At 46.4% G+C, this 23,745-nt stretch overlaps 1 protein-coding gene across 1 annotated transcript in view; it reads right to left on the bottom strand.

The window, feature by feature from the left end:
• The window catches only part of DDX43 (DEAD-box helicase 43), a 162,207-nt gene extending 140,505 nt beyond the window's left edge, over positions 1-21,702 (bottom strand). Inside the window, exons 1-5 of the mRNA XM_040430038.1 lie at positions 21,387-21,702; positions 16,361-16,416; positions 15,603-15,717; positions 14,320-14,442; positions 5,024-5,105 (exon numbers count right to left, since the gene is read on the bottom strand). Of these exons, the coding sequence (XP_040285972.1) occupies positions 5,024-5,105; positions 14,320-14,442; positions 15,603-15,717; positions 16,361-16,416; positions 21,387-21,702 (692 nt within the window). The remainder of the gene's footprint in view (positions 1-5,023; positions 5,106-14,319; positions 14,443-15,602; positions 15,718-16,360; positions 16,417-21,386) is intronic.
• Positions 21,703-23,745: the final 2,043 nt, after the last annotated feature.

The following is a 23,745-nucleotide window of genomic DNA, read 5'->3' as shown; positions in this document are numbered from 1 at the left end:
TAACAGCGTCTAATATACCTGCTACCTGGTCCTCTGGTGGTCCCCTTTGTTTGGATCGACCACCAGAGGACACAGGTAGCTCAGTAAAGTAGAACCAAGCACCACTACACTACACTACACCCCCCCCCCCGTCACTTATTAACCCCTTATTAGCCCCTGATCACCCCATATAGACTCCCTGATCACCCCCCTGTCATTGATTACCCCCCTGTCATTGATCAACCCCCTGTAAAGCTCCATTCAGACGTCCGCATGATTTTTACGGATCCACTGATAGATGGATCGGATCCGCAAAACGCATCCGGACGTCTGAATGAAGCCTTACAGGGGCATGATCAATGACTGTGGTGATCACCCCATATAGACTCCCTGATCACCCCCCTGTCATTGATTACACCCCTGTCATTGATCACACCCCTGTAAAGCTCCATTCAGATGTCCGCATGATTTTTACGGATGCACTGATAGATGGATCGGATCCGCAAAACGCATCCGGACGTCTGAATGAAGCCTTACAGGGGCGTGATCAATGACTGTGGTGATCACCCCATATAGACTCCCTGATCACCCCCCTGTCATTGATTACCCCCCTGTAAAGCTCCATTCAGACGTCCGCATGATTTTTACGGATCCACTGATAGATGGATCGGATCCGCAAAACGCATACGGACGTCTGAATAAAGCCTTACACGGGCGTGATCAATGACTGTGGTTATCACCCCATATAGACTCCCTGATCACCCCCCTGTCATTGATCCACCCCCCCTGTCATTGATCCACCCCCCCTGTCATTGATCCACCCCCCCTGTCATTGATCCACCCCCCCTGTCATTGATCCACCCCCCCTGTCATTGATCACCCCTCTGTAAGGCTCCATTCAGACATTTTTTTGGCCCAAGTTAGCGGAATTATTTTTTTTTCTTACAAAGTCTCATATTCCACTAACTTGTGTCAAAAAATAAAATCTCACATGAACTCCCCATACCCCTCACGGAATACAAATGCGTAAAATTTTTTAGACATTTATATTCCAGACTTCTTCTCACGCTTTAGGGCCGCTAGAATGCCAGGGCAGTATAAATACCCCACATGTGACCCCATTTCGGAAAGAAGACACCCCCAGGTATTCCGTGAGGGGCATATTGAGTCCATGAAAGATTGAAATTTTTGTCCCAAGTTAGCGGAACGGGAGACTTTGTGAGAAAAAAATAAAAAATATCAATTTCCGCTAACTTGTGCCAAAAAAAAAAAAATTTCGATGAACTCGCCATGCCCCTCATTGAATACCTTGGGGTGTCTTCTTTCCAAAATGGGGTCACATGTGGGGTATTTATACTGCCCTGGCATTCTAGGGGCCCCAAAGCGTGAGAAGAAGTCTGGTATCCAAATGTCTAAAAATGCCCTCCTAAAAGGAATTTTGGCACCTTTGCGCATCTAGGCTGCAAAAAAGTGTCACACATCTGGTATCGCCGTACTCAGGAGAAGTTGGGGAATGTGTTTTGGGGTGTCATTTTACATATACCCATGCTGGGTGAGAGAAATATCTTGGTCAAATGCCAACTTTGTATAAAAAAATGGGAAAAGTTGTCCTTTGCCAAGATATTTCTCTCACCCAGCAAGGGTATATGTAAAATGACACCCCAAAACACATTCCCCAACTTCTCCTGAATACGGCGATACCCCATGTGTGACACTTTTTTGCAGCCTAGGTGGGCAAAGGGGCCCATATTCCAAAGAGCACCTTTAGGATTTCACAGGTCATTTACCTACTTACCACACATTAGGGCCCCTGGAAAATGCCAGGGCAGTATAACTACCCCACAAGTGACCCCATTTTGGAAAGAAGACACCCCAAGGTATTCCGTGAGGGGCATGGCGAGTTCCTAGAATTTTTTATTTTTTGTCACAAGTTAGTGGAAAATGCTTTTTTTTTTTTTTTTTTTTCATACAAAGTCTCATATTCCACTAACTTGTGACAAAAAATAAAAACTTCCATGAACTCACTATGCCCATCAGCGAATACCTTGGGGTCTCTTCTTTCCAAAATGGGGTCACTTGTGGGGTAGTTATACTGCCCGGGCATTCTAGGGGCCCAAATGTGTGGTAAGGAGTTTGAAATCAAATTCTGTAAAAAATGACCTGTGAAATCCGAAAGGTGCTCTTTGGAATATGGGCCCCTTTGCCCACCTAGGCTGCAAAAAAGTGTCACACATCTGGTATCTCCGTACTCAGGAGAAGTTGGGGAATGTGTTTTGGGGTGTCATTTTACATATACCCATGCTGGGTGAGAAATATCTTGGCAAAAGACAACTTTTCCCATTTTTTTTATACAAAGTTGGCATTTGACCAAGATATTTATCTCACCCAGCATGGGTATATGTAAAAAGACACCCCAAAACACATTCCTCAACTTCTCCTGAATACAGAGATACCAGATGTGTGACACTTTTTTGCAGCCTAGGTGGGCAAAGGGGCCCATATTCCAAAGAGCACCTTTCGGATTTCACAGGTCATTTTTTACAGAATTTGATTTCAAACTCCTTACCACACAATTGGGCCCCTAGAATGCCAGGGCAGTATAACCACCCCACAAGTGACCCCATTTTGGAAAGAAGAGACCCCAAGGTATTTCGTGATGGGCATAGTGAGTTCATAGAAGTTTTTATTTTTTGTCACAAGTTAGTGGAATATGAGACTTTGTAAGAAAAAAAAATAAAAAAAAAATCATCATTTTCCGCTAACTTGTGACAAAAAATAAAAAGTTCTATGAACTCACTATGCCCATCAGCGAATACCTTAGGGTGTGTACTTTCCGAAATGGGGTCATTTGTGGGGTGTTTGTACTGTCTGGGCATTGTAGAACCTCAGGAAACATGACAGGTGCTCAGAAAGTCAGAGCTGCTTCAAAAAGCGGAAATTCACATTTTTGTACCATAGTTTGTAAACGCTATAACTTTTACCCAAACATTTTTTTTTATCAAAGACATGTAGAACAATAAATTTAGAGCAAAATTTATATATGGATGTCGTTTTTTTTGCAAAATTTTACAACTGAAAGTGAAAAATGTCATTTTTTTGCAAAAAAATCTGTAAATTTCGATTAATAACAAAAAAAGTAAAAATGTCAGCAGCAATGAAATACCACCAAATGAAAGCTCTATTAGTGAGAAGAAAAGGAGGTAAAATTCATTTGGGTGGTAAGTTGCATGACCGAGCAATAAACGGTGAAAGTAGTGTAGGTCAGAAGTGTAAAAAGTGGCCTGGTCTTTCAGGGTGTTTAAGCACTGGGGGCTGAGGTGGTTAATCAGGCACTGCAATTCCTGTTTTAGGGACGGGACTTCTTCCCTAACAATGCTATCAATGCATTTTCCACACAGTTTTTTAGCGTAATTATCGGAGAGTTTGGCCGAACATACGAGACATCTGGGAATTTTAGATTTTGGCGATATTTTAGGTTTTACAGCGCTATCTTTGTCACTCTTCCAACCAGAAAAAGGGAAAAAGATGAGAAAGACTTAGTAACAGTGCAAGCAGTATTCCATACTCACAACCTGGATGTCACTCACAGCTACAGGTTGGTCCATGGCTTCCTCCTGATCCACAAGTGCGGATATCTGAGGCTGCAGGAAACTTGCAAACTCTCTGGTCAGAGGCCGACATCCGACTTGACCAGGGCGCCAGTTTTTAAAACACTATGTAGGCCGGAAGTCTCCCCAGGACCTCCGACGTCATCCGGCCCGGCAACCTCCGGCTACAACAATTAGGCCCCCAGATGACGTCACCCGCCGGAGCCGAGAATCTCGGGCAGCAGGCAGCCTACAAACCGGAAGAACTCCTTTGAGTGTCCGGATGCCGCGGATAGTCACTATGCGCTGGCGCGCGCGAGTTTTGAATAGAGAGGACCGCGGCAGGCTCCATGGAACGGCCTTACTTGCCCAAGGTAAGACCGTGGCTGGCGCAATGCACCCGCTACTCCGCGATAGCTCCCGACCGGAGCACGAACGTGTCCTATCTTCCGCCTGGCAGGGACAGGAAGACACTGAAGATAAGTGAGGAGGCGGGCCCTTTTGAACCTTCCTGTCCCTGCCTGGCTGGAGGAGGAGGATAATCTCCAAGTAAGGTGCAGTCATGGAGGGGAGGGGAAAATGCCAGCAACTTTAGCCCAACAGAAAAAGCCTGCTTGATGTGGTTTATGCCTTGGTCATGTAATGAACCCATATGTTTAGAATGGTCACTGAACACCCGAAAAGTGGCCTCAAAAACTTGCACATTTTCATGCAAACACCACTTGCATGAAAATGTTTTTTTTTTTTTTTTTTATGTATTTCATGCCATGCTTCCGTGGAATGAGCTGGGCTTAGTGGAAGGGAATGTGACGAGTTTACTAGAACTGGTATAAATTATAGCTCAAATCTACACCAACTCATAGCCGTCAGACTTTCTGGCACGTAGCGGGACAGAAAAGTGCTAACCAGCCTGCACTCAGTGGGTGAAGACTTGACTTTCCGGCACACAGAGCACCTGAGATGTGCCTATTTTGTTAAACAGCCTACACTACTTAAAAGGGGTTATCCGGTAATAAATACTGATGACCTATCCCCAGTATAGATCATCAATATCAGATAGGTGGGGATCCAACAGTCAGGAACCCCGACGCAGTGGCCTCTTCCTAGGCCATGGACGTCGCCATACATTGATCACATGGCCTAGTTGCAGCTCAGCCCCATAGAAGTGAATGCGGCTCGACTGCCATATCAAGCACAGCAGCTATATGATGTACAATGCTGTGCACGCACCCAAGCTCCAGTTAGTGCAGCGGCTCCCCATAACAGCTGATCGGTAGTGGTGCCAGGACTCAGACCCCTGCCAATCTGATAATAATGACCTATCACTGGATAACCCCTTTAAGGTGTATGTCACTTCAGTACAAGCTAGATGAAGAGTAAAAACCTTATATTGGGCATAACTCTACTCCCTTAAATGGCATGAAAAAACAAGTCAATCTACACACATGTACTTTTACCTCCAACTTGTTACCTCCTCTTCAGACATTGATGAAACACTTGATGCTTCTTTGTAGAAAGCCTTCTGAATTGGAGGCATATCTAAAAGGAAAAAATTAAGTCAACATTTAGCAGAGCTAGAAAATGAGCCTCAGTGTGGGTTTGACTGTCTGCCATTTCTACATCTGTGCCAGGTTCTTCCACCCTGTGCTGAAAATGAATGGAGCTGTGACACCTTACGGTCGTGTGAATGCACCCTTATTTGTAAGTTGGTTGATGCAAACTGTTATACCTTTAACCCCTTTGTTACCAACCCTGCTTCAGGCCTTGGTGACAATTTTTTGTTCCATTTTGGCTCCATTAGCAATAACTTACATTTCAGCGGAGGCTGAATGAGGACTTGTTTTTGTGGGACAAGTTGTATTTTTTTTTTATGCCACCATTTTGGGGTACACACGACTCAATTCATTTATTGAGTTTTATTATCTCTTACTGTGGGGGAAGGGATGGAAATAAATAGCAATTCAACCTTTGGCTGTTTACATTCTAAATTGTACAATGTTCACTTTGTAACGCGCATTGGTGTAGCGCCATCCTGGTCCTTACAGTCCGGTTGTTTGGCGAGTCGGCTTTATTACATTGTTCTGTTTGGGATAGTGTCCTTTATCATCTTGGGGCCTGTGTGTACATATGTGTTATTGGTCATTGTGATGGTAACTACTGTTCCTGTTACTGCTGATTCACCGTGATCTTGTTTTACTTAGCATCTTCTCTATATTGTATTCAACAACTAGTGCGGTCTATGTAGAGCCGGGATGGTACTTTTTTCTGTCACTTCCTCCTTTTTTTAACGCCATGATTTAAGTTATATATTGTATATGTAATAAAATATTTTTTATGGGTACTTATGAGCTCCATGGTCTTTTTGGAGTTGAGAGGGCTTGATTTCTGAGGCACATTTTGGGGTACAAAAGACATTTTGATTGCTTTTCATTCCATGTTTTGGGTGGCAGTAAAAAAAATGGCAAGTCAGGCTTTTTTTATGGTGTTCACCGTGTGGGATAAATGACATGGTTATATAGTTCAGCTTATTATGGATGTGAGGATACCAAATATGTAGCAGGAATTAATTTTTTTTTACATTTTAAAACTTTCAGGGAAAAAAGGTGGAATTTCCATTTTTAACCACTCGGCGCCCACGTAATGCCGATAGGCGTCCGGGCGGCGGTAGTCTCAGGCTCATTTTTTGGCGTCATTTCGCGTGAGCAGAGATTTCCTGTGAACGCGCGCTCAAAGGATCGCGAAGTAAACAAGTTGATCTACAGCCTGCCAGCGGCGATCATTCGCTGGCAGGCTGTAGATGCGATTTTTTTAACATCAGAAAGGTATATTAGACGCTGTTTAGCTAACAGCATCTGATATACCTGCTACCTGGTCCTCTGGTGGTCCCTTTTGCTTGGATCGACCACCAGAGGACACAGGCAGCTCTGAAAGTAGCACCAAGCACCACACTACACCCCCCCCCCCTGTCACTTATTAACCCCTGATCACCCCCCCTGTAAGGCTCCATTCAGACGTCCGTGTGTTTTGCGGATCCACAAAACACGGACACCGGCAATGTGCTTTCCGCATTTTGCGGATCCGCACATTGCCAGAACTATATAGAAAATGCCTTTTCTTGTCCGCAATTGTGGACAAAAATAGGACATGTTCTATATTTTTGCGGAACGGAAGTGCGGACCCAGAAGTGCAGATCCGCAATTCCGGATCCGAGCGGGACAAAAGTCTGTCCCCATAGAAATAAATGGGTCCGCAATTCCGTTAAGCAAAATGCGGAACAGAATTGCGGATGTGTGAATGGGGCCTAAGGGTCCCTTATCACCGCCAGTTAGCTACTTGTTAGGTAGTTAGCGCCCAGCCCACCACAGTCGCTGATTAGTGTCATCGCTGTCGCTAATCAGCACTAGTACTATATAGTATCTGTAAGTGATCAAGACTGATCGCAATCAGATCTATATCAGTACATTAGGGTCACCTTAGGCTCTACAAAAAACAGTGTTCGCCCGATCAGGCCTGATCTTGTGCGCACTCTTGCGTTCAGTCCGCCCCACCGCAGTGACATTTTTTTTCTGATCCCGGCAAAAACACCGTAAAATCGCTGCGGCGCTATAAAGATCACTTTTGAGCTTTTCGGATCTTTATTAGCGATCGCAGCTTTTTTTTTTTTTTGCACATTTTTTGGCAGAGGTGTTTTCATCCAGATTGATGCGAATAAAGAAATCTGTGCCATTGATTTTTTTTTTTCAGCCCAGAGGCTCATTACCCGTATGCTCAATATAAGGCCTCATGCACACGACCGTGCAGTTTTTTTGCGGTCCGCAAACCGCGGATCCTTCAAAAAACGGAAGGCGCCCGTGTTGACTTCCGCAATTTGCAGAACGGGCACAGCAATATAAATGCCCATTCTTGTCTGCAAAGCGCGGACAAGAATAGGACATGTTATATTTTCTTTTTTAGCGGGGCCGTGGAACGGAGCCACGGATGCGGACAGCACACAAAGTGCTGTCCGCATCTTTTGCGGCCCCATTGAAAACGGCGGCTCGGATGCGGACCCAAACAACGGTCGTGTGCATGAGGCCTAAGGAGAATAGCAGAAACTCCTAATGCTGACCATACATGTAATGATTGCGGAGACCCTCAAATGCGAGGGCAGTACAAACACCCCACAAATGACCCCATTTTGGAAAGAAGACACCCCAAGGTATTCGCTGAGGGGCATATTGAGTCCATGAAAGATTGAACTTTTTGTCACAAGTTAGCGGAAAGGGAGATTTTGTGAGAAAAAAACAAAAAAAATATGAATTTCCGCTAACTTGTGCCAAAAAGAAAAATCTTCTATGAACTCGCCATGCCCCTCACGGAATACCTTGGGGTGTCTTCTTTCCAAAATGGGGTCACATGTGGGGTATTTATACTGCCCTGGCATTTTAGGGGCCCAAAAGCGTGCGAAGAAGTCCAAATGCCTAAAAATGCCCTGTGAAATCCTAAAGGTACTCATTGGAATTTGGGCCCCTTTGTGCACCTAGGCTGCAAAAAAGTGTCACACGTGTTATCGCCGTACTCAGGAGAAGTAGGGCAATGTGTTTTGGGGTGTATTTTTACATATACCCATACGGTGTGTGAGAAATATCTCTGTAAATGACAACCTTTTAATTTTTTTTATACAAAGTTGTCAATTTACAGAGATATTTCTCTCACCCAGCATGGGTATATGTAAAAATACACCCCAAAACACATTGCCCTACTTCTCCTGAGTACGGCAATACCACGTGTGACACTTTTGCAGCCTAGGTGCGTAAAGGGGCCGAAAGTCCAACGAGTACCTTTAGGCTTTACAGGGTTGCTCACAATTTAGCCCTGCCCAAAATGCCAGAATAGTAAACACACCCCACAAATGACCATTTCAGAAAGTAGACACCCCAAGGTATTCACTGAGGGGCATAGTGAGCCCGTGGGAGATTTTTTATTTTTTTTGCCAGAAGTTAGCAGAAATGGAAACTTTATTTTTATTTTTTTCCCTCAGAAAGTGTCATTTTCCGCTAACTTGTGAAAAAAAATTTAATCATAAATAAACTCACCATGCCCCTCCGCGAATACTTTGGGGTGTCTTCTTTCTAAAATAGGGTTATTTGTGGGGTATTTATACTATCCTGGCATTCTAGCACCTCAAGAAACATGGCAGGTGCTCAGAAAGTCAGAGCGGTTTAAAAATGCGGAAATTCACATTTTTGTACCACAGTTTGTAAACGCTATAACTTTTGCGCAAACCAATAAATATACACTTATTGGATTTTTTTTTATCAAAGACATGTAGCACAATAAATTCTGACACAAACTTGTAAAGAAATGTAATTATATTTGAACAATTTAAGCAGAGAAAGTTAAAAATACACTTTTGAGAAAATTGCGGTCTATTTTAATTAACAGAAAAACGAAAAATCTCAGTAGCAATCAAATACCACCAAAAGAAAGCTGTATTTGTGAGAAGAAAAGGAGGTAAAATTCATTTGGGTGCCAAGTTGCATGACCGAGCAATAAACCGTTAAAGTTGTGAAGTGCCGATTTGTAAAAAAAAGGGCCTGGTCACTAAGGAGGTATAAACCTGTGGTCCTTAAGTGGTTAATTTGGAATCTTATCTCTTTTATAAAAATGTAATATTTATTATAAACCCAATACGTTATAGCCCCCTTATTGCTTACATAATACTCTGTACTAATTATGTATTAGACAGAGTATTATACTGTTAGTAGGAAACTGACAGGCAATTAGGCTTTACCAGGGGCATTTAAAAAAGGTAGACTGATGAGGGGGGGCTTTATCAGACCCCCAGCTCTCCTGTAAAGGCATTGGCACCCTACATTCGCAGGGAGTGCCAATTGGTTTTAGAGAGATGGGGCTCCCTTTGTCACCTCTTAGATGTCTTGGTCATTATTGATAGCGGCATCTAAGTGGTTAATCAACCAGGATCTAAGCCATTAAAGCAGGTGCCCAACCATCACCAGACACCCTCTCCACCCAGCATAGGACACCTGTGGTGGGCCAGACCTGCACCGCTGTAAAAAGATGTATGGGCAGTCATTAACAGTACAGAGTTCATTGTATCAGTCAGAATTCTATGCAGTCCAAAAAACTGGATTTTTGTACTCACTGTAAAATCTCTTGTAGGATGCATTGGGGGACACAGCACCATGGGTATATGCCCAACTACCACTAGGAGGCACCAGGGCTCCAGATGGCGACCAAAATGGTCGCGACTTCGACTTGCTAAATGGTGACAAGACTTTGTAGTCTTGTCGCCATTTGCGCCTAGACCCTCTGCTGTTTTGCCGCTTTAACAAACTGACATGGCACGCGCTGCTGTCAGCGCGTGCCATGTTCTCCTCAGCAGCACAGGGGAGAAGGAGGCAGTCCCTCCCCCCTGCACCGCTGCTACCAATGGGCTGATAGAAGGGAGGAGGGGAGGGGCTAAGGCCACTGTGCCACCAATGAATATCATTTATCCTTAATAGAAACGCAGGCTGCGCTGCGGGTGCCGGACATATCCCATACCCGGCACCCAGCCTCTGACTGCGCTGCGATCCGCCGCTATTAACCAGTCAGGTGCGGCACCTGAGGGGTTAATAGCGGCGGATCGCAGCGCACAGTCATAGAGGCTCGGTGCCGGGTATGGGATATGTCCGGCACCCGCAGCACAGCCTGCATTTGTATTCAGCATAAACTATATTTATTGGTTGTGCAGTGCACCGCAACCCCCCCCAACCCCAGTATCATAAAGTAGAATCATTGGTTCTGCACTGCAGACCCCCCCCCCCCTTCCTCAAGTATTATAATCATTAGTGGCAGTTCCGATCGGAGCCCCAGCAGTGTAATCCTGGGGCTCAGATTGGTTACCATGGCAGCCAGGATGCTACTGAAGCCCTGTCTGCCATAGTCCGCTCCCTGCTGCTGTGTGTACTATGCACAGAGCAGCAGGGACAGTGCAAGTCCCTATTCACCCTGATAGATCCCAGGTAATAGCCCCTAAGGGGGGAAATAGTTATTAAATAAAAAGTTTAAAAATCAAACACCAAAATATTAAGTTTAAATCACCCCCATGGCCAATTTTACATATAAAATATATAAACAATAAAAAAAAATGACATATCGCCACACCCGAAAAAGTGCAAACTATTAAAATATTTTTTAAAAAAATATCTCCTATGCGGTGAAAGCCATATCAGAAAAAAAAAAAAAAAAACTTGCAATTTGCCATTTTTTTTGTCACCTTGTCCCGACATAAATTAGGTTAGGACTGTTCTATTATGGTCTAGTATACCGTAATTATATGTATTTTAAATTTGGCGACTAAAAATGTAAAATTTGGCTTTTAAATTTTTCAGGTTAGGAGCCAATGGCTCCTTGATATTTTTTTTTAGTCTGGAGCCCTGGACACTAGATCTAAAAAAAAAAATTGGCTCCGCCCAGGTGGGCTGTACCCTCTCCACAGCACTAGGCTATTCAGTTTGTACCAAAAGCAGGAGGAGAGAGAAACAAAAGCGAAGTACCAACATATCCTGGACTGGGAAAAGGCAGCCCGGTGACAGGGAGAGTAAGTAAAAACAGAGGGTGGGATCTGTGTCCCCCAATGCATCCTACAAGAAAATGATTTTACGTAGAGTACAAAAATACAGTTTTCTCTTGAATGCATTGGGGGGACACAGCACCATGGGACGTCCTAAAGCAGTCCTCGATGGTGGAATAGAAACCTCATGCAAGAAGAAGGATGCACAGGTGCAGAAGAACCATGTGACCCAACAGGACCAGGAGAGACCCTAGCATGAAAAGGTTCCAAATAAAAAGAGAGACCGTAAAGATCCCAAGGACAGGTGTCTGGGAAACAAGGCCTGCAAGAAGGACCAAGGGAACACCCAGCTCCACCCAAGGTGGGGGAAAAAAAATAATAAAAGCACTAGAGGATTAACTGCTACAGCAAATCTGGAGATGGTACAGGTACTCTACCTCTAAAGGTAGCAATGTGGCAGCTTGGTGCACACTACCCAGCATAAGATAATTGTACAGCCTCTGGAGATGGAGCACCAGAGAACTAGACAGGTGTACTGACTACAGCATCTGAAGATGGTACAGATACTCTACCTATGAAGGGAGCCATATGGCTGCTTGGTGCACATTAGAACAAGTGTAATGGCTACAGCCCCTGGAGATGGAGCACCATAGAACCAGACAGGTGTAATAACTACCACCCCTGGAGATGGAGCACCAGAGAACCAGACAGGTGTACTAACTACAGCATCTGAAGATGGTACAGGTACTCTACCTATGAAGGGAATAACGTAGCTGCCGGGATACGGCTGCATAGTGTACTGTAAAGGCTACAGGCACTCACTCTGGTGAACCAGGGCTCCCTCTGTATATATTGTTGCGTGTTGCACGCTAGCACCAGAATGGCTGTTTTGGCTACAGCGCCTGGCGGGAACAGTCTCCGACTAGGAGGGTGTGTAGAATATAGCCCCTGGTACGGAGAAATAGCTGCAGTGCTGGGTACAGCATTTGGCAGTGGTACAAGTACCCCCCTGTTAAGGGGGAGGCGTACGTACCTGGGACACTACGTAGGTGTGCCGGCATGCTAACCACGTGGTGGGTTGCTTACCTTGTGCAGCCAGGGGAGCGCCATCCGAAGATCCACTAGAGGGGATACCAACCCTGGAGAGGGGAGGTTCCTCAGCAGACATTTGTCATTAACCACTCAGAGGGAATCTGTCTGGTGGAAGACCGCCTGATGCTCTGTTACCGAGAGAAAATCGGAGCAGAGGTGTCCCCCGCGGCAGAGGATGGAATGAGAGGGAAGGGTTGTCACCAGCCTCAGACTTGTCCTGGGAGTGACCCGAGGATGTCGAGGAGGAGCGGGACATGGTTGTGACAACCAGAGGTCGCCTGCGGGACCTAGTAAAGAGCGCCCCATCCGCAGAAGGGTCACTGGGAGGGCAGAGGTGGCAGGCAATCGGTGCAGCTACTCTGCCATAGATTTGGACAGGATTCCCTATGGCCTGGGACAGGGAAGAGGCCCAGTCAGAAGAGACCGACACAGAAGTGGGTCAGGGCAACATGACAGACACAGAATTAAGTCAGGGCGACAAACAGACAGGAAAATCGCGTAAGTGGTGTCTTTATGACCCATGCACGGATATCACCCCAGAGCAGACATAACTAGGTCAGTTACCTCATGGGGGAAGATTTATATGCAACATAATACTGAGTTGTCCGACTGCCAGAGAAACACAATCACTGGAGGGGACTCAGGGAAGCCGAGGGGGGAGGCTGGGAAGGGAAGAAAAACGCCAGCCAGAGGCTGTCTTACCAAACCCCAGGTGCTGACTCCCGAAGAGGCGCTGCAGCAGCTGCAGAGGGGACCAGGGAGGTTGCAGGAGAGATAACAAGATAGAGGCATCCTATTCCAGGAAGAGGCTCCGCCCCCCAACAGAAAAGCCTGTGCCTGGCCATGATAGGAAGAGAGGGTAGCCCTTCCCAGAAGCTGGGAGGGGCCAATGAGGAAGCTCGGGAAACCAAGGAGGGGGCAGGACAAGCGCAGCCTAGCTGGCCCAGAAGCCGGGGCCTCGAGTTATGCGGCAGCCAGGGCTTATCGCGGCCGACCAGGGGCCCTCCCGGCAAAAAAATATAAAAGGTGAGGAGGGAGAGGAAGAGGAACGACGACCGGGGATTGGAGAAACGAGGCAAAGGAAGCACCCGGCGCCCTTGGACAGGCCGGGAGAAAATGCGGCCTAGCCCCAGCAAAAGTCGGGGACTAAAAGTAGCTGGGAAGGGAGCCTGGAGGGCCGGGGAGAAGGAGAGCCCCAGGGGGCTCTCTTTTCCCATCACCCCCCCCCCCGGGAAACAGGGGGGTAGAAGGCACCCAGAACCCCAGCTAAGGAAAGCCACCCCCAGGCCACGGAAAGGGACAGGGGAAGATACTCACAGTCAGACGTCTTCGGGCGCCGCAGGGTAACCCCATCGGCAGACTCAACACGGGGACCGTGGGAATGCCGGCATGCCACTGCGGTTGCAGTAATAGGGGACTGGGTGACCAGCGATGGTACACGAGTACGGGGGCAACTAAAGTGGAAATCCACAATGGAGCCCCATCCTGCAGCAGTCAGAGACCTGCAGAAAAGAGAAAAAATAAAAAAGAATAAAAATAAAAAAAAGCAGCAACACCTGCGGAAAAAGAGCAGGTCATGTCTGCCTCCTACGGCACTAGACTAAAAACTGAATAGCCTAGTGCTGTGGAGAGGGTACAGCCCACCTGGGCGGAGCCAACCTTTTTTTTTTTATATCTAGTGCCTCCTAGTGGTAGCTGGGCATATACCCATGGTGCCATGTCCCCCAATGTATTCAAGAGAAAGAACACCATCGCAAGGAACAGATCCGCTCTCCTTTCATCCCAAACAGTACCAAAAATACTGTGCCGTTTGGCTAATGGCAAGTTTCAAATGATACAGAAGCCCATCAGTCACTGCTGAGAAGAGTGAGGGAGAGAGATCCTCTCATGAATACAAGATTATGAATCCGCTGTAACTATTGAAAGTTCCCATTAGTTAAATGGCACAATTTCTGTAATGTTTGAGCTAAAAGGAGAGCGACCTGTTCCAAAACTATGCTACCCTAAAAAAGGTTGTACAGAATATTGACAGATCCACTGTAACACATTCACAGGTTAAAAAAAAAGAAAAAAGAATGCAAAGTTACACCAAAAGTCACAAACCTGCCCATTTCATTGCTTCATATTTATCCTTATTTTCCCGGAGTAAAGTCCAGTTTATTACTTGTTTTCCTTGATCCTTAACTTCAGAGGAGCTGAATGTGTAACTGTCCTTGCAGCCCCATCCTGTATCCATAAGAAATTTTTGTAAAGTAAACACAAAACATGCATGTTGAAGATATAAAAAGCCATTTAAAAAATTGCAGGCAAAACAATTCAAGTGATCCTCCTAATTCAAATTATACACTTTTATTCGTATGGTAAAAGGCCAGCAAAAGCAAGCTTGTGATTTACCACAACCCGTGGCCCTGAATTGCCATGTATCAGTTTTGTCCTGTGCTTTAAAATTAAAGAGCAGTTAATATTTGCACAACCTAATCAAGCCCTCCTGTATCTTAACTGTGGATGTAAGGTGGCACTCCCTCAGAAGCAGAGCGGGATCCATAGCCATCGAGTGTTTGCCGTTTTACACAACAGACATCCGAGTCCATGATCAGTGTTGTTGCAACAATGCCGATCACGGAATTTAAACCCCAATTGTGCTCATGGCATCTGAATGATAAATTTCCAGGAGCGCTGCACTCCCGATGCCTTAAACAAAGGAGCATCGTTCTGAGCTAAAATCAGTGCTGGGCTCCTGCATTAATCTGAAGCACTGCATCAGCGCAGCATGTGCAGGGTCTCCTCAGTCCCTGCAGTCTGTACCAGGATTAATGGAGTGGGAGGCAGAGACTGAAAAGAGTACAAAGGCTGCGCTCAACAGGCAAGAACCAATGCTTCCCTATGGGCATGGTTCTCACCTGAGCGTTTTACAGCGCGTACGAAAACGCCCTACGCCCCAAGTACAGTAGTGCGTAGTGTCACGCGTTCCCGTACATAGACTTCCGGGAACGCGCGACAATGGGCGTTCGAATACTTCCGGAGCCGCGTATGTGAGATGCCCGGAGAATCGCGCATACAGAGCGCTCAGGTCTGAACCGGCTGTAATATAGAGACTCTGAAGAAACTGTAGCAGATCAGTAGTAGAATCAGTAGTTGAAAATAGGTCATTTGTATGACAGATTTCTAATGTGAGGCTGGTTTCAGCTGAGTTTGAGTGAGGTTTCTTTGCTTCCCATTGACTTTAAAGGAACCCACAATCAAATCTAAATTTTACATCAATAGGAAAAAAAAAAAGAGACCTAATAAAAAAAATGTATCTTTCAAAATGAATCCAAATACCAAAACTTGCATCACCACTGTTGGTAACTGGTTAACCTCGTACCTGCAGAATACAATTTACTCACCACTCTCTGGTCTCTCACATCGTCCTACAATTTCATCGATCAATGATTTGGCTTTACTTTGTTGCTCGTCGTTTCCAAATATTTTTATTACGGAATCGTATTCTTCCTTCACAATCTAAACATAAGTACACGTGACAAGCTTTTTCACACACACTTTTGTAGTTCTTTTTGTGCAAAAGTGTAAGGGCAGTGTATTCTTGATGGTGTGTTCACACAGGACAGATACGCTCCAGATTTGTGTGTGGCAAACCCACAGCGTTTTACAGTACCAGAAAAGTGGATGGGATTTGATGAACCCTCATCTACATACAGCGAATAAAAAAAAATCTGTATTGTAAATTGACCCGTTTTGTGAATTTTAAATCTGCAACATGTCAATTACATATCCATAGTAGATTTCAACATTTAAGATACATTGGTGGGAGCCAGACAAACTTCAGACTGCAACAGTGGAATTACCACAGCAGAAATTCCCCTATGTGTGGCCGTACCCTAATGGACTGACCAAGAAGAAAAAGAAGAACAAAAAACAAGAAAAACTATACCATAGAAGAAAAAAACATTAGTTAAACCCCCTGCCGCAGCCAACCATTAGTGGTCACCTATCATACTTACTGACATTACCACAGAGAGCAATGATTGATCACAGCGATCGTTTGTCGGTATGACACATCCTCGCTCCTGGTCAGACAGGTGGGAGATCACGTGTACAATTCCTACAGAAATCTGTGTAAAAATACAATATCGATTTCACTTACCTTTATTCTTGAACTAGACACCTCTTCTAGCTCCCTTATCTTTGCACCTCCACGCCCTGAAAAAGAAATTTCTTGAAAACTTAATTGGCCAATATAAAAGTTAAAGTAGCACTCGCACGAAAATGTTTATCCTCTGACCTGTTAGAACGGTACGTGAGGTAAACTGAACTGTATTTGTCAGTTATCCACTCCCTTCTGATCCTCAGCTGTGTCATGTGACCAACACTCTGATTTCCAACTGACACCAAATCTTTTCCCATAAAACTATATATCAATCTGCTCAGCTCCTCCTGCTCTATAACATGAGGCCTGCAGCTCAAACACCATGTTCAATGTAACCGGGTCCTTTTAACATAAATAGGTATTTATTACAGCTCCGTTCAAGGGCCCAGGCTTCTGTCACTGCTACTTCCAGTGCCGGGCATAATGGTTGTGTGAAGTCCCTCGCTGGCTTCAGTTGTGACATGTCCCCCTCATGAAAGCAATTTCCCGGCCACAACTAAAATTGGTATTGGGGTTGTCCCAGCACTTACTATTATTCCTGGGCGCCGCGCCGTTCGCCCGCCATGCCCCATTACTGTCTCCTGCTCCATATGCCAATTACTATCGGAGCAATGGGGAGGAGAAATCAGCTTCTCTCCTGGGCGTTCCTTCTCCCTGCGCTGCCATTGGACAGCGCTACAGCCAGGGAGAAGGAACGCCCACATGATGCGGACCCACTGCATCCTACCTACCTCCTCCGCTCCCCCGATGCCACCCTCTCCACCCCGCTCGTCACACCGGGTAACTCCTTCCCTGCCAGACCGTCCGAGAGGTCCACGTAGAGGCGGCGGAGTGCCCCGGATTACTGGGGGGCAGCCATGTGAGGGCAAATATCCAGGCGCCAGGACAAAATTCCTGAATGCCATGGCGACCTGGGATTTGTCGAGCTCTGATATAGTACATGACATCCTCTTTCTAACAAAGCTAGAACCATCCCTGTACCTCACATGGATCCAGAGATCTCCACATTCATTGCTCTGTTAGGCTACTTTCACACTCGCGTTTTGTGCATATATGTCATGGACAGATCCGTTCAGATAATACAACCGTCTGCATCTGTTCAGAACGGATCAGTTTGTATTATCTTTAACATAGCCAAGACGGATCTGTCTTGAACACCATTGAAAGTCAATGGAGGACGGATCCGTTTTCTATTGTGCCAGATTGTGTCATAGAAAACTGATCCGTCCCCCGTGACTTACATTGTGTGTCAGAACGGATCTGTTTGGCTCAGTTTCGTCAGACTGATACCAAAACGCTGCAGGCAGCGTTTTGGTGTCCGCCTCCAAAAGGGAATAGAGACTGAACTGATGCATTCTGAGCGGATCCTTTTCCATTCAGAATACATTAGGACAAAACTGATCCGTTTTAGACCGCTTGTGAGAGCCCTGAACGATCTCACAAACAGAAAGCCAAAACGCCAGTGTTAAGTAAACTTAGATTTAGGCTCCATTCACACGTCCGCAAAATGGGTCTGCATCCTTTCCGCAATTTTGCGGAATGGGTGCGGACCCATTCATTCTCTATGGGGACGGAATGGATGCGGACAGCACACAGTGTGCCGTCTGCAGCCACAATTGTGGAGTGCGGCCCCGATTTTGGGTCCGCAGCTCCGCAAAAAGATAGAGCATGTCCTATTCTTGTCCGCAGCTTGCGGACAAGAATAGGCATTTCAATGGGGGTGCCGGGCTGGTGTGTTGCGGACCCGCAATTTGCGGGTCCGCAACACACCACGGACGTGTCAATGTAGCCTTATATCAAGCTGGCAGCTCAGGGGGCGTGTCTCGGCGCTCCCCATCACAGCTCAGGGGGCGTGTCTCAGCGCTCCCCATCACAGCTCAGGGGGCGTGTCTCGGCGCTCCCCATCACAGCTCAGGGGGCGTGTCTCGGCGCTCCCCATCACAGTGGCGCTATGCATATACATTTTATTGAATTTTATGTATACCAAATTTTTTATTACATGCAATTACAGAAGAACTCAGATCCAGGTGCTGGTTTGAAAACAGTCGAATATTTTTTGAGGGACAACCCCTTGTTGAGGATAGGTCATCAATATTAAAAGCCCGGACAACCCCTTTAACAGACAACAATATTTCTCCATGAGCACGAGGCCTGTTTCACACTGTTGGCATTAGTTCCAGCAGAGAACAGCCTGCCAGAGCCATCTGGACCCGCTTTGCCGGAATGCACACCTGCCCCATTGAGTATAATGGGGTCTAGCGGAGATCCACAGGCTACCCAGCAAATTTTCTTTGTAGCAGCCGAACCTCTGCCGGACCTCATCCTAGTCAATGGGGTTGGCAGGCATTCTGGTAGCCTCCGGCCATGAGGATCCAGCTAGCTCTGGCAGGCTGTTCTCTGCCGAAACTAATGGGGGCAGCGTGAAACAGGACTTAGATTGGCCTAATTAACAAAATCTTACGGAAATAATAAATAAAAAAAAAGGGACTTGCAATTATTTTAAGAGGTTGGCTCTGAAACCGCACATATCCCCTTTTTCACCCAGGAAACCCCTCTGATATGAGCATCGGAGCAGCTCTCCCTTGCCTTGCGCTAAATCGCACAGGGTAAGGACTTTTTCATCAGATCAGGTGATGTACCGGGTCTCTGCTAGGCGGAGGCTTCTCGACTCTGATGGGCGGCCTTTAGTGCTGTCCTAGCCTGGAAAACAGCTAAGGCTACTTTCACACCTGCGTTTCTGGGTCCGCTTGTGAGATCTGTTCCAGGGCTCTCACAAGCGGCCCAAAACGGATCAGTTCAGCCCCAATGCATTCTGAATGGAAAAGGATCCGTTCAGAATGCATCAGTTTGTCTGCGTTTGGTCTCCATTGCGATTTTTAGACGGTCACTAAAACGCAGCTTGCAGCGTTTTGGTGTCCGCCTGGCGATGCGGAGCCAAACGGATCTGCCCTGACTTACAATGTAAGTCAAGACTGATCCGTTTTGACGTAGACTTTTTTTTAAATGAATAATGCAAACGGATCCGTTCTGAACGGATACAAGCCTTTGCATTATCGGTGCGGATCAGTCTGTGCAGATACAAGACGGATCCGCACCAAACGCGAGAGTGAAAGTAGCCTAAGGCAGCATAAAGCCCACCCATTAGTGCCGGTGACGTCACGAGGAACACTGCTAAGTGGAAGCCTCTGCCTAGCAGTGTAAAAAATATATACAAAAAAGCCCTTGCCCTGCCCGATACAGCGCAGGGCAAGGGAGAGCATCAGAGCATGAAATGTCAGGGGGGCCGAGTGGGAAAGATGGGGATATGTCCGGGTTCAGCTCTGAACATGGACAACCCCTTTAACCGGCCATGAGACAATATTTAGTCACAAGGCCAGTTTTACACAGGGGGAATTTAAGACCAACGTAAAAAGCCAGCCTTAGGCCCCTTTTACACAGGCGAGTTTTCCGCACGGGTGCAATGCGTGAGGTGAACGCATTGCACCCGCACTGAATCCGGACCCATTCACTTCAATGGGGCTGTGCACATGAGCGGTGATTTTCAGGCATCACTTGTGCGTTGCGTGAAAATCGCAGCATGTTCTATATTGTGCGTTTTTCACGCAACGCAGGCCCCATAGAAATGAATGGGGCTGCATGAAAATCACAAGCATCCGCAAGCAAGTGCAGATGCGGTGCAATTTTAACGCATGGTTGCTAGGAGACGAGGGATGAGCAACCCGTGACCCCATTAAAGTAAATTCACTGTATTATTTCCCCTTATCATATGGTTATAAGGGAAAATAATAGCATTCTTAATACAGAATGCTTAGTAAAAAGTAGATTGAGGGGTTAAAAAAATAAATAATTAACTCACCTCATCCTCTTGATCGCGCAGCCGGCATAGTCTTCTTTCAGGACCTGCAAAAGGACCTTTGATGACGTAATCACGCTCACGTCAGCGCAGGTCCTGCTGACTGAAGATAGAAGATCCTTTTATCTTCATTCAGCAGGACCTGCTCTGACGTCACCACGTGGTGAGCACGATTACATCATCAGCGGTACTTTGGCAGGTCCTGAAAGAAGATGATGCCAGCTGCGCAAACAGGATGAGGGGAGTTCATTATTTAACCCCTCAATCCACATTTTACTATGCATTCTGTATTAAGAATGCTATTATCCCTTATAACCATGTTATAAGGGAAAATAATACAATCTACAGAACACCTAACCCAAACCCGAAATACTGTGAAGTCCAGGTTTGGGTACCACAGTTTATCTTGCACGTGCAAAACGCATTGCATCTGCACGATAAAAACTGAACGCAATCAAAACTGACTGAAATTGCAGGCGCACTCGCACAGGTTTCCCGCAACGCATCCGGAGCAAATCCGGGACGCCCGTGTTAAAGAGGCCTTAGTACATCAGCCCCATATCTTTGGAGTCTTTTTCTGACACGTGTGACATTGAGGGGCAAAGCTGCTCTTCATGTGAATCAAGTGATTGGTGGGGGTGAGACCCCAATCGTCACACATGGATGGTCAGGGTATTCCCCAGAACACCCCCTAATCAGTGTTGAGCGAACTTGTGTTTTAAGTTCGGAGTCTAAAGTTCGGGTTATCAAAGATCTGCTTTCGACACCGAACTTAAAACACAAGTTCGCTCAACACTACCCCTAATCTTGCAGAACGGACCTTCAGCACATGACTGTGCCCATATATCGGTCTGTAGACTAGGGATGCCTTCCGTTCGCATTATTCCCACTCCCATCATTGCCGACCGCAGTACAGTGAAATAGGAAATGCCCTATAATTTGCAGAATGGTCACAAGGACCTGCAAACAATATGGAAGCATGGGTCGCCCCACATATATGGATGGATCAGTGCACTATCCCCCAAAAATGCTGATGGCAGGCGGGTGAAGCCAATGATACACCTGACCGCAGCCCATCATGGAGACTACCAGGGCCCATTCACTCCAGTGTGTGGAGGTTGGCATATGCTTGCACAGTGGTACCCACCAGTTCCCTGGCACAGTCCTTACCTATCACCTGCCCGACCACCGAGCTGTCCAGGCGGAAGCACATCGGTTTAGCGTCGTGCCCACTCTCCCTTCTCCTGAACTCCATTTCCCCCCGGGCCGCCGGTCTGTTCCATCGTTGGGCCTGGCCACCGTCTTCCTCTTGCCTCCTCCATGTCGGCTCACGCCTTTCACTGGGATACTGGGACTGGGGCGCCCATGGCCTGATGTCGGGGGCTCTCCGCACACTCACTGCACCTCCAGCGTCGTCCTCTTCCTCCCAGTCAGACATTTTCCTCCAGTCCACACAGGTAGGAGCGCTATCCTCCCGTGACGTCATGCAGCGTACTACGCAGCGACTTATCAGACCTCAGGGAGGCGGGGCTCGTGGTCACGTGTGCGGTTCCCGCCTAAGCGGCCCTGTCAGTATGAAGTATGAACCAGGTACACAGAGATGGCGACCTGGGCGAGCTCTTCACACGTTGTAAAGGCCAGTCAGAAACTAGAGAGGCGGGGCTTGTAGAAAAGGGGGTGGGCAATCTAATGCTGTGTTAAGCCCACTTTAAAGGGGTTTTCCAGTAAAAAAATAAAATAAAATTCCTTTTTTTTTTTTTTTTTTTTTTTTTTTTCAAGTGCCAGCACAGCCTGCACCTGAAACATAAGATTTATTTCTCCACACCGCTCTGGTCCTCCGATCCCCGCTGTTTATATCTGGCTATGAGCATGGTCACATCCAATGGCTTAGGGCCTTAGGCTACTTTCACATTAGAGTTTTGTGCGGATCCGTCATGGATCTGCAAAAACGCTTCTGTTACAATAAAACAACCGCATGCATCCGTCATGAACGGATCCGGTTGTATTATGTCTTCTATAGCCATAACGGATCCTTCATGAACATCATTGAAAGTCAATGGGGGACGGATCCGTTTTCTATTGTGTAAGAGAAAACGGGTCCGTCTCTATTGACTTACATTGTGTGTCAGGATGGATCCGTCTTGCTCCGCACCACATGGCGGACAGCAAAAGGCTGCAAGCAGCGTTTTGGTGTCCGCCTCCAGAGCGGAATGGAGACTGAACGGAGGCAAACTGATGCATTATGAGCGGATCCTTTTCTATTCAGAATGCATTAGGGCAAATCTGATCTGTTTTGGCGCTTTTGAGAGCCCTGAACGGATCTCAGAAACGGAAAGCCAAAACAGCAGTGTGAAAGTAGCCTTAGATGTGACATCCTGTATGCCAGGAGCCAGTCATTGGTTGGAGCTGTGCATGTGACTATGCCCATAGCCAGCTGGATGTAAACAGCATGAGGACTGGAAGATGGAGACAGCGAGGGCAACGTGGAGCAGCCAGTATGAATCTGCAAGAAGGCATGCTGCCGGCACTTGATAAAAAATAATTTTATACTGGAAAACTCCATTAAATGGATTATCTCAAAAATTATTTAACGTCCGTCAACAGGGTTGATGATGAATATTGGATCATGTGCTGGTTGTCCAGCCACTGGTCCCCACCAGATTTGCGAGAACAAGGGTCCCCAAGTCCCCTCTGCACCTGCCAGTCATGTCCGTGCCTCCCAACCGTCCCGGAGTTCGGTGGCTGTCCCTGGATAGCTGAGGTATGTCCTGAGGATGCAGAGTGGAATGCAATGGTAAAGCAGGGAGCTGTCAGCTCCACCATTCAGTAGGGACAGTAATGGGGAACATTTTTCTAATATACTTTATTTAGAGAACTTGTACATTTATAATAGAACACTGCCCAGAAATGTCCCTTAGCAGCTCTCTCTAAATGTACAGCACCGCGCAGTACAGACTGGAGACGGGCTGCCCTCACATAGTGGACAATAGGTAAATATACACTCACCTAAAGAATTATTAGGAACACCATACTAATACGGTGTTGGACCCCCTTTTGCCTTCAGTACTGCCTTAATTCTACGTGGCATTGATTAAACAAGGTGCTGATAGCATTCTTTAGAAATGTTGGCCCATATTGATAGGATAGCATCTTGCAGTTGATGGAGATTTGAGGGATGCACATCCAGGGCACGAAGCTCCCGTTCCACCACATCCCAAAGATGCTCTATTGGGTTGAGATCTGGTGACTGTGGGGGCCATTTTAGTACAGTGAACTCATTGTCATGTTCAAGAAACCAATTTGAAATGATTTGAGCTTTGTGACATGGTGCATTATCCTGCTGGAGGTAGCCATCAGAGGATGGATACATGTTCTCATTCTGTTTACGCCAAATTCGGACTCTACCATTTGAATGTCTCAACAGAAATCGAGACTCATCCGACCAGGCAACATTTTTCCAGTCTTCAACAGTCCAGTTTTGTTGAGCTCGTGCAAATTATAGCCTCTTTTTCCTGTTTGTAGTGGAGAT

The sequence above is a fragment of the Bufo bufo genome, chromosome 4 (assembly GCF_905171765.1).
Source record: "Bufo bufo chromosome 4, aBufBuf1.1, whole genome shotgun sequence".
In the NCBI taxonomy this organism is placed as follows: domain Eukaryota; kingdom Metazoa; phylum Chordata; class Amphibia; order Anura; family Bufonidae; genus Bufo; species Bufo bufo.
The sequence above is the reverse complement of the archived record's forward strand: the minus strand, read 5'-3'. Positions and strand labels throughout refer to the sequence as shown.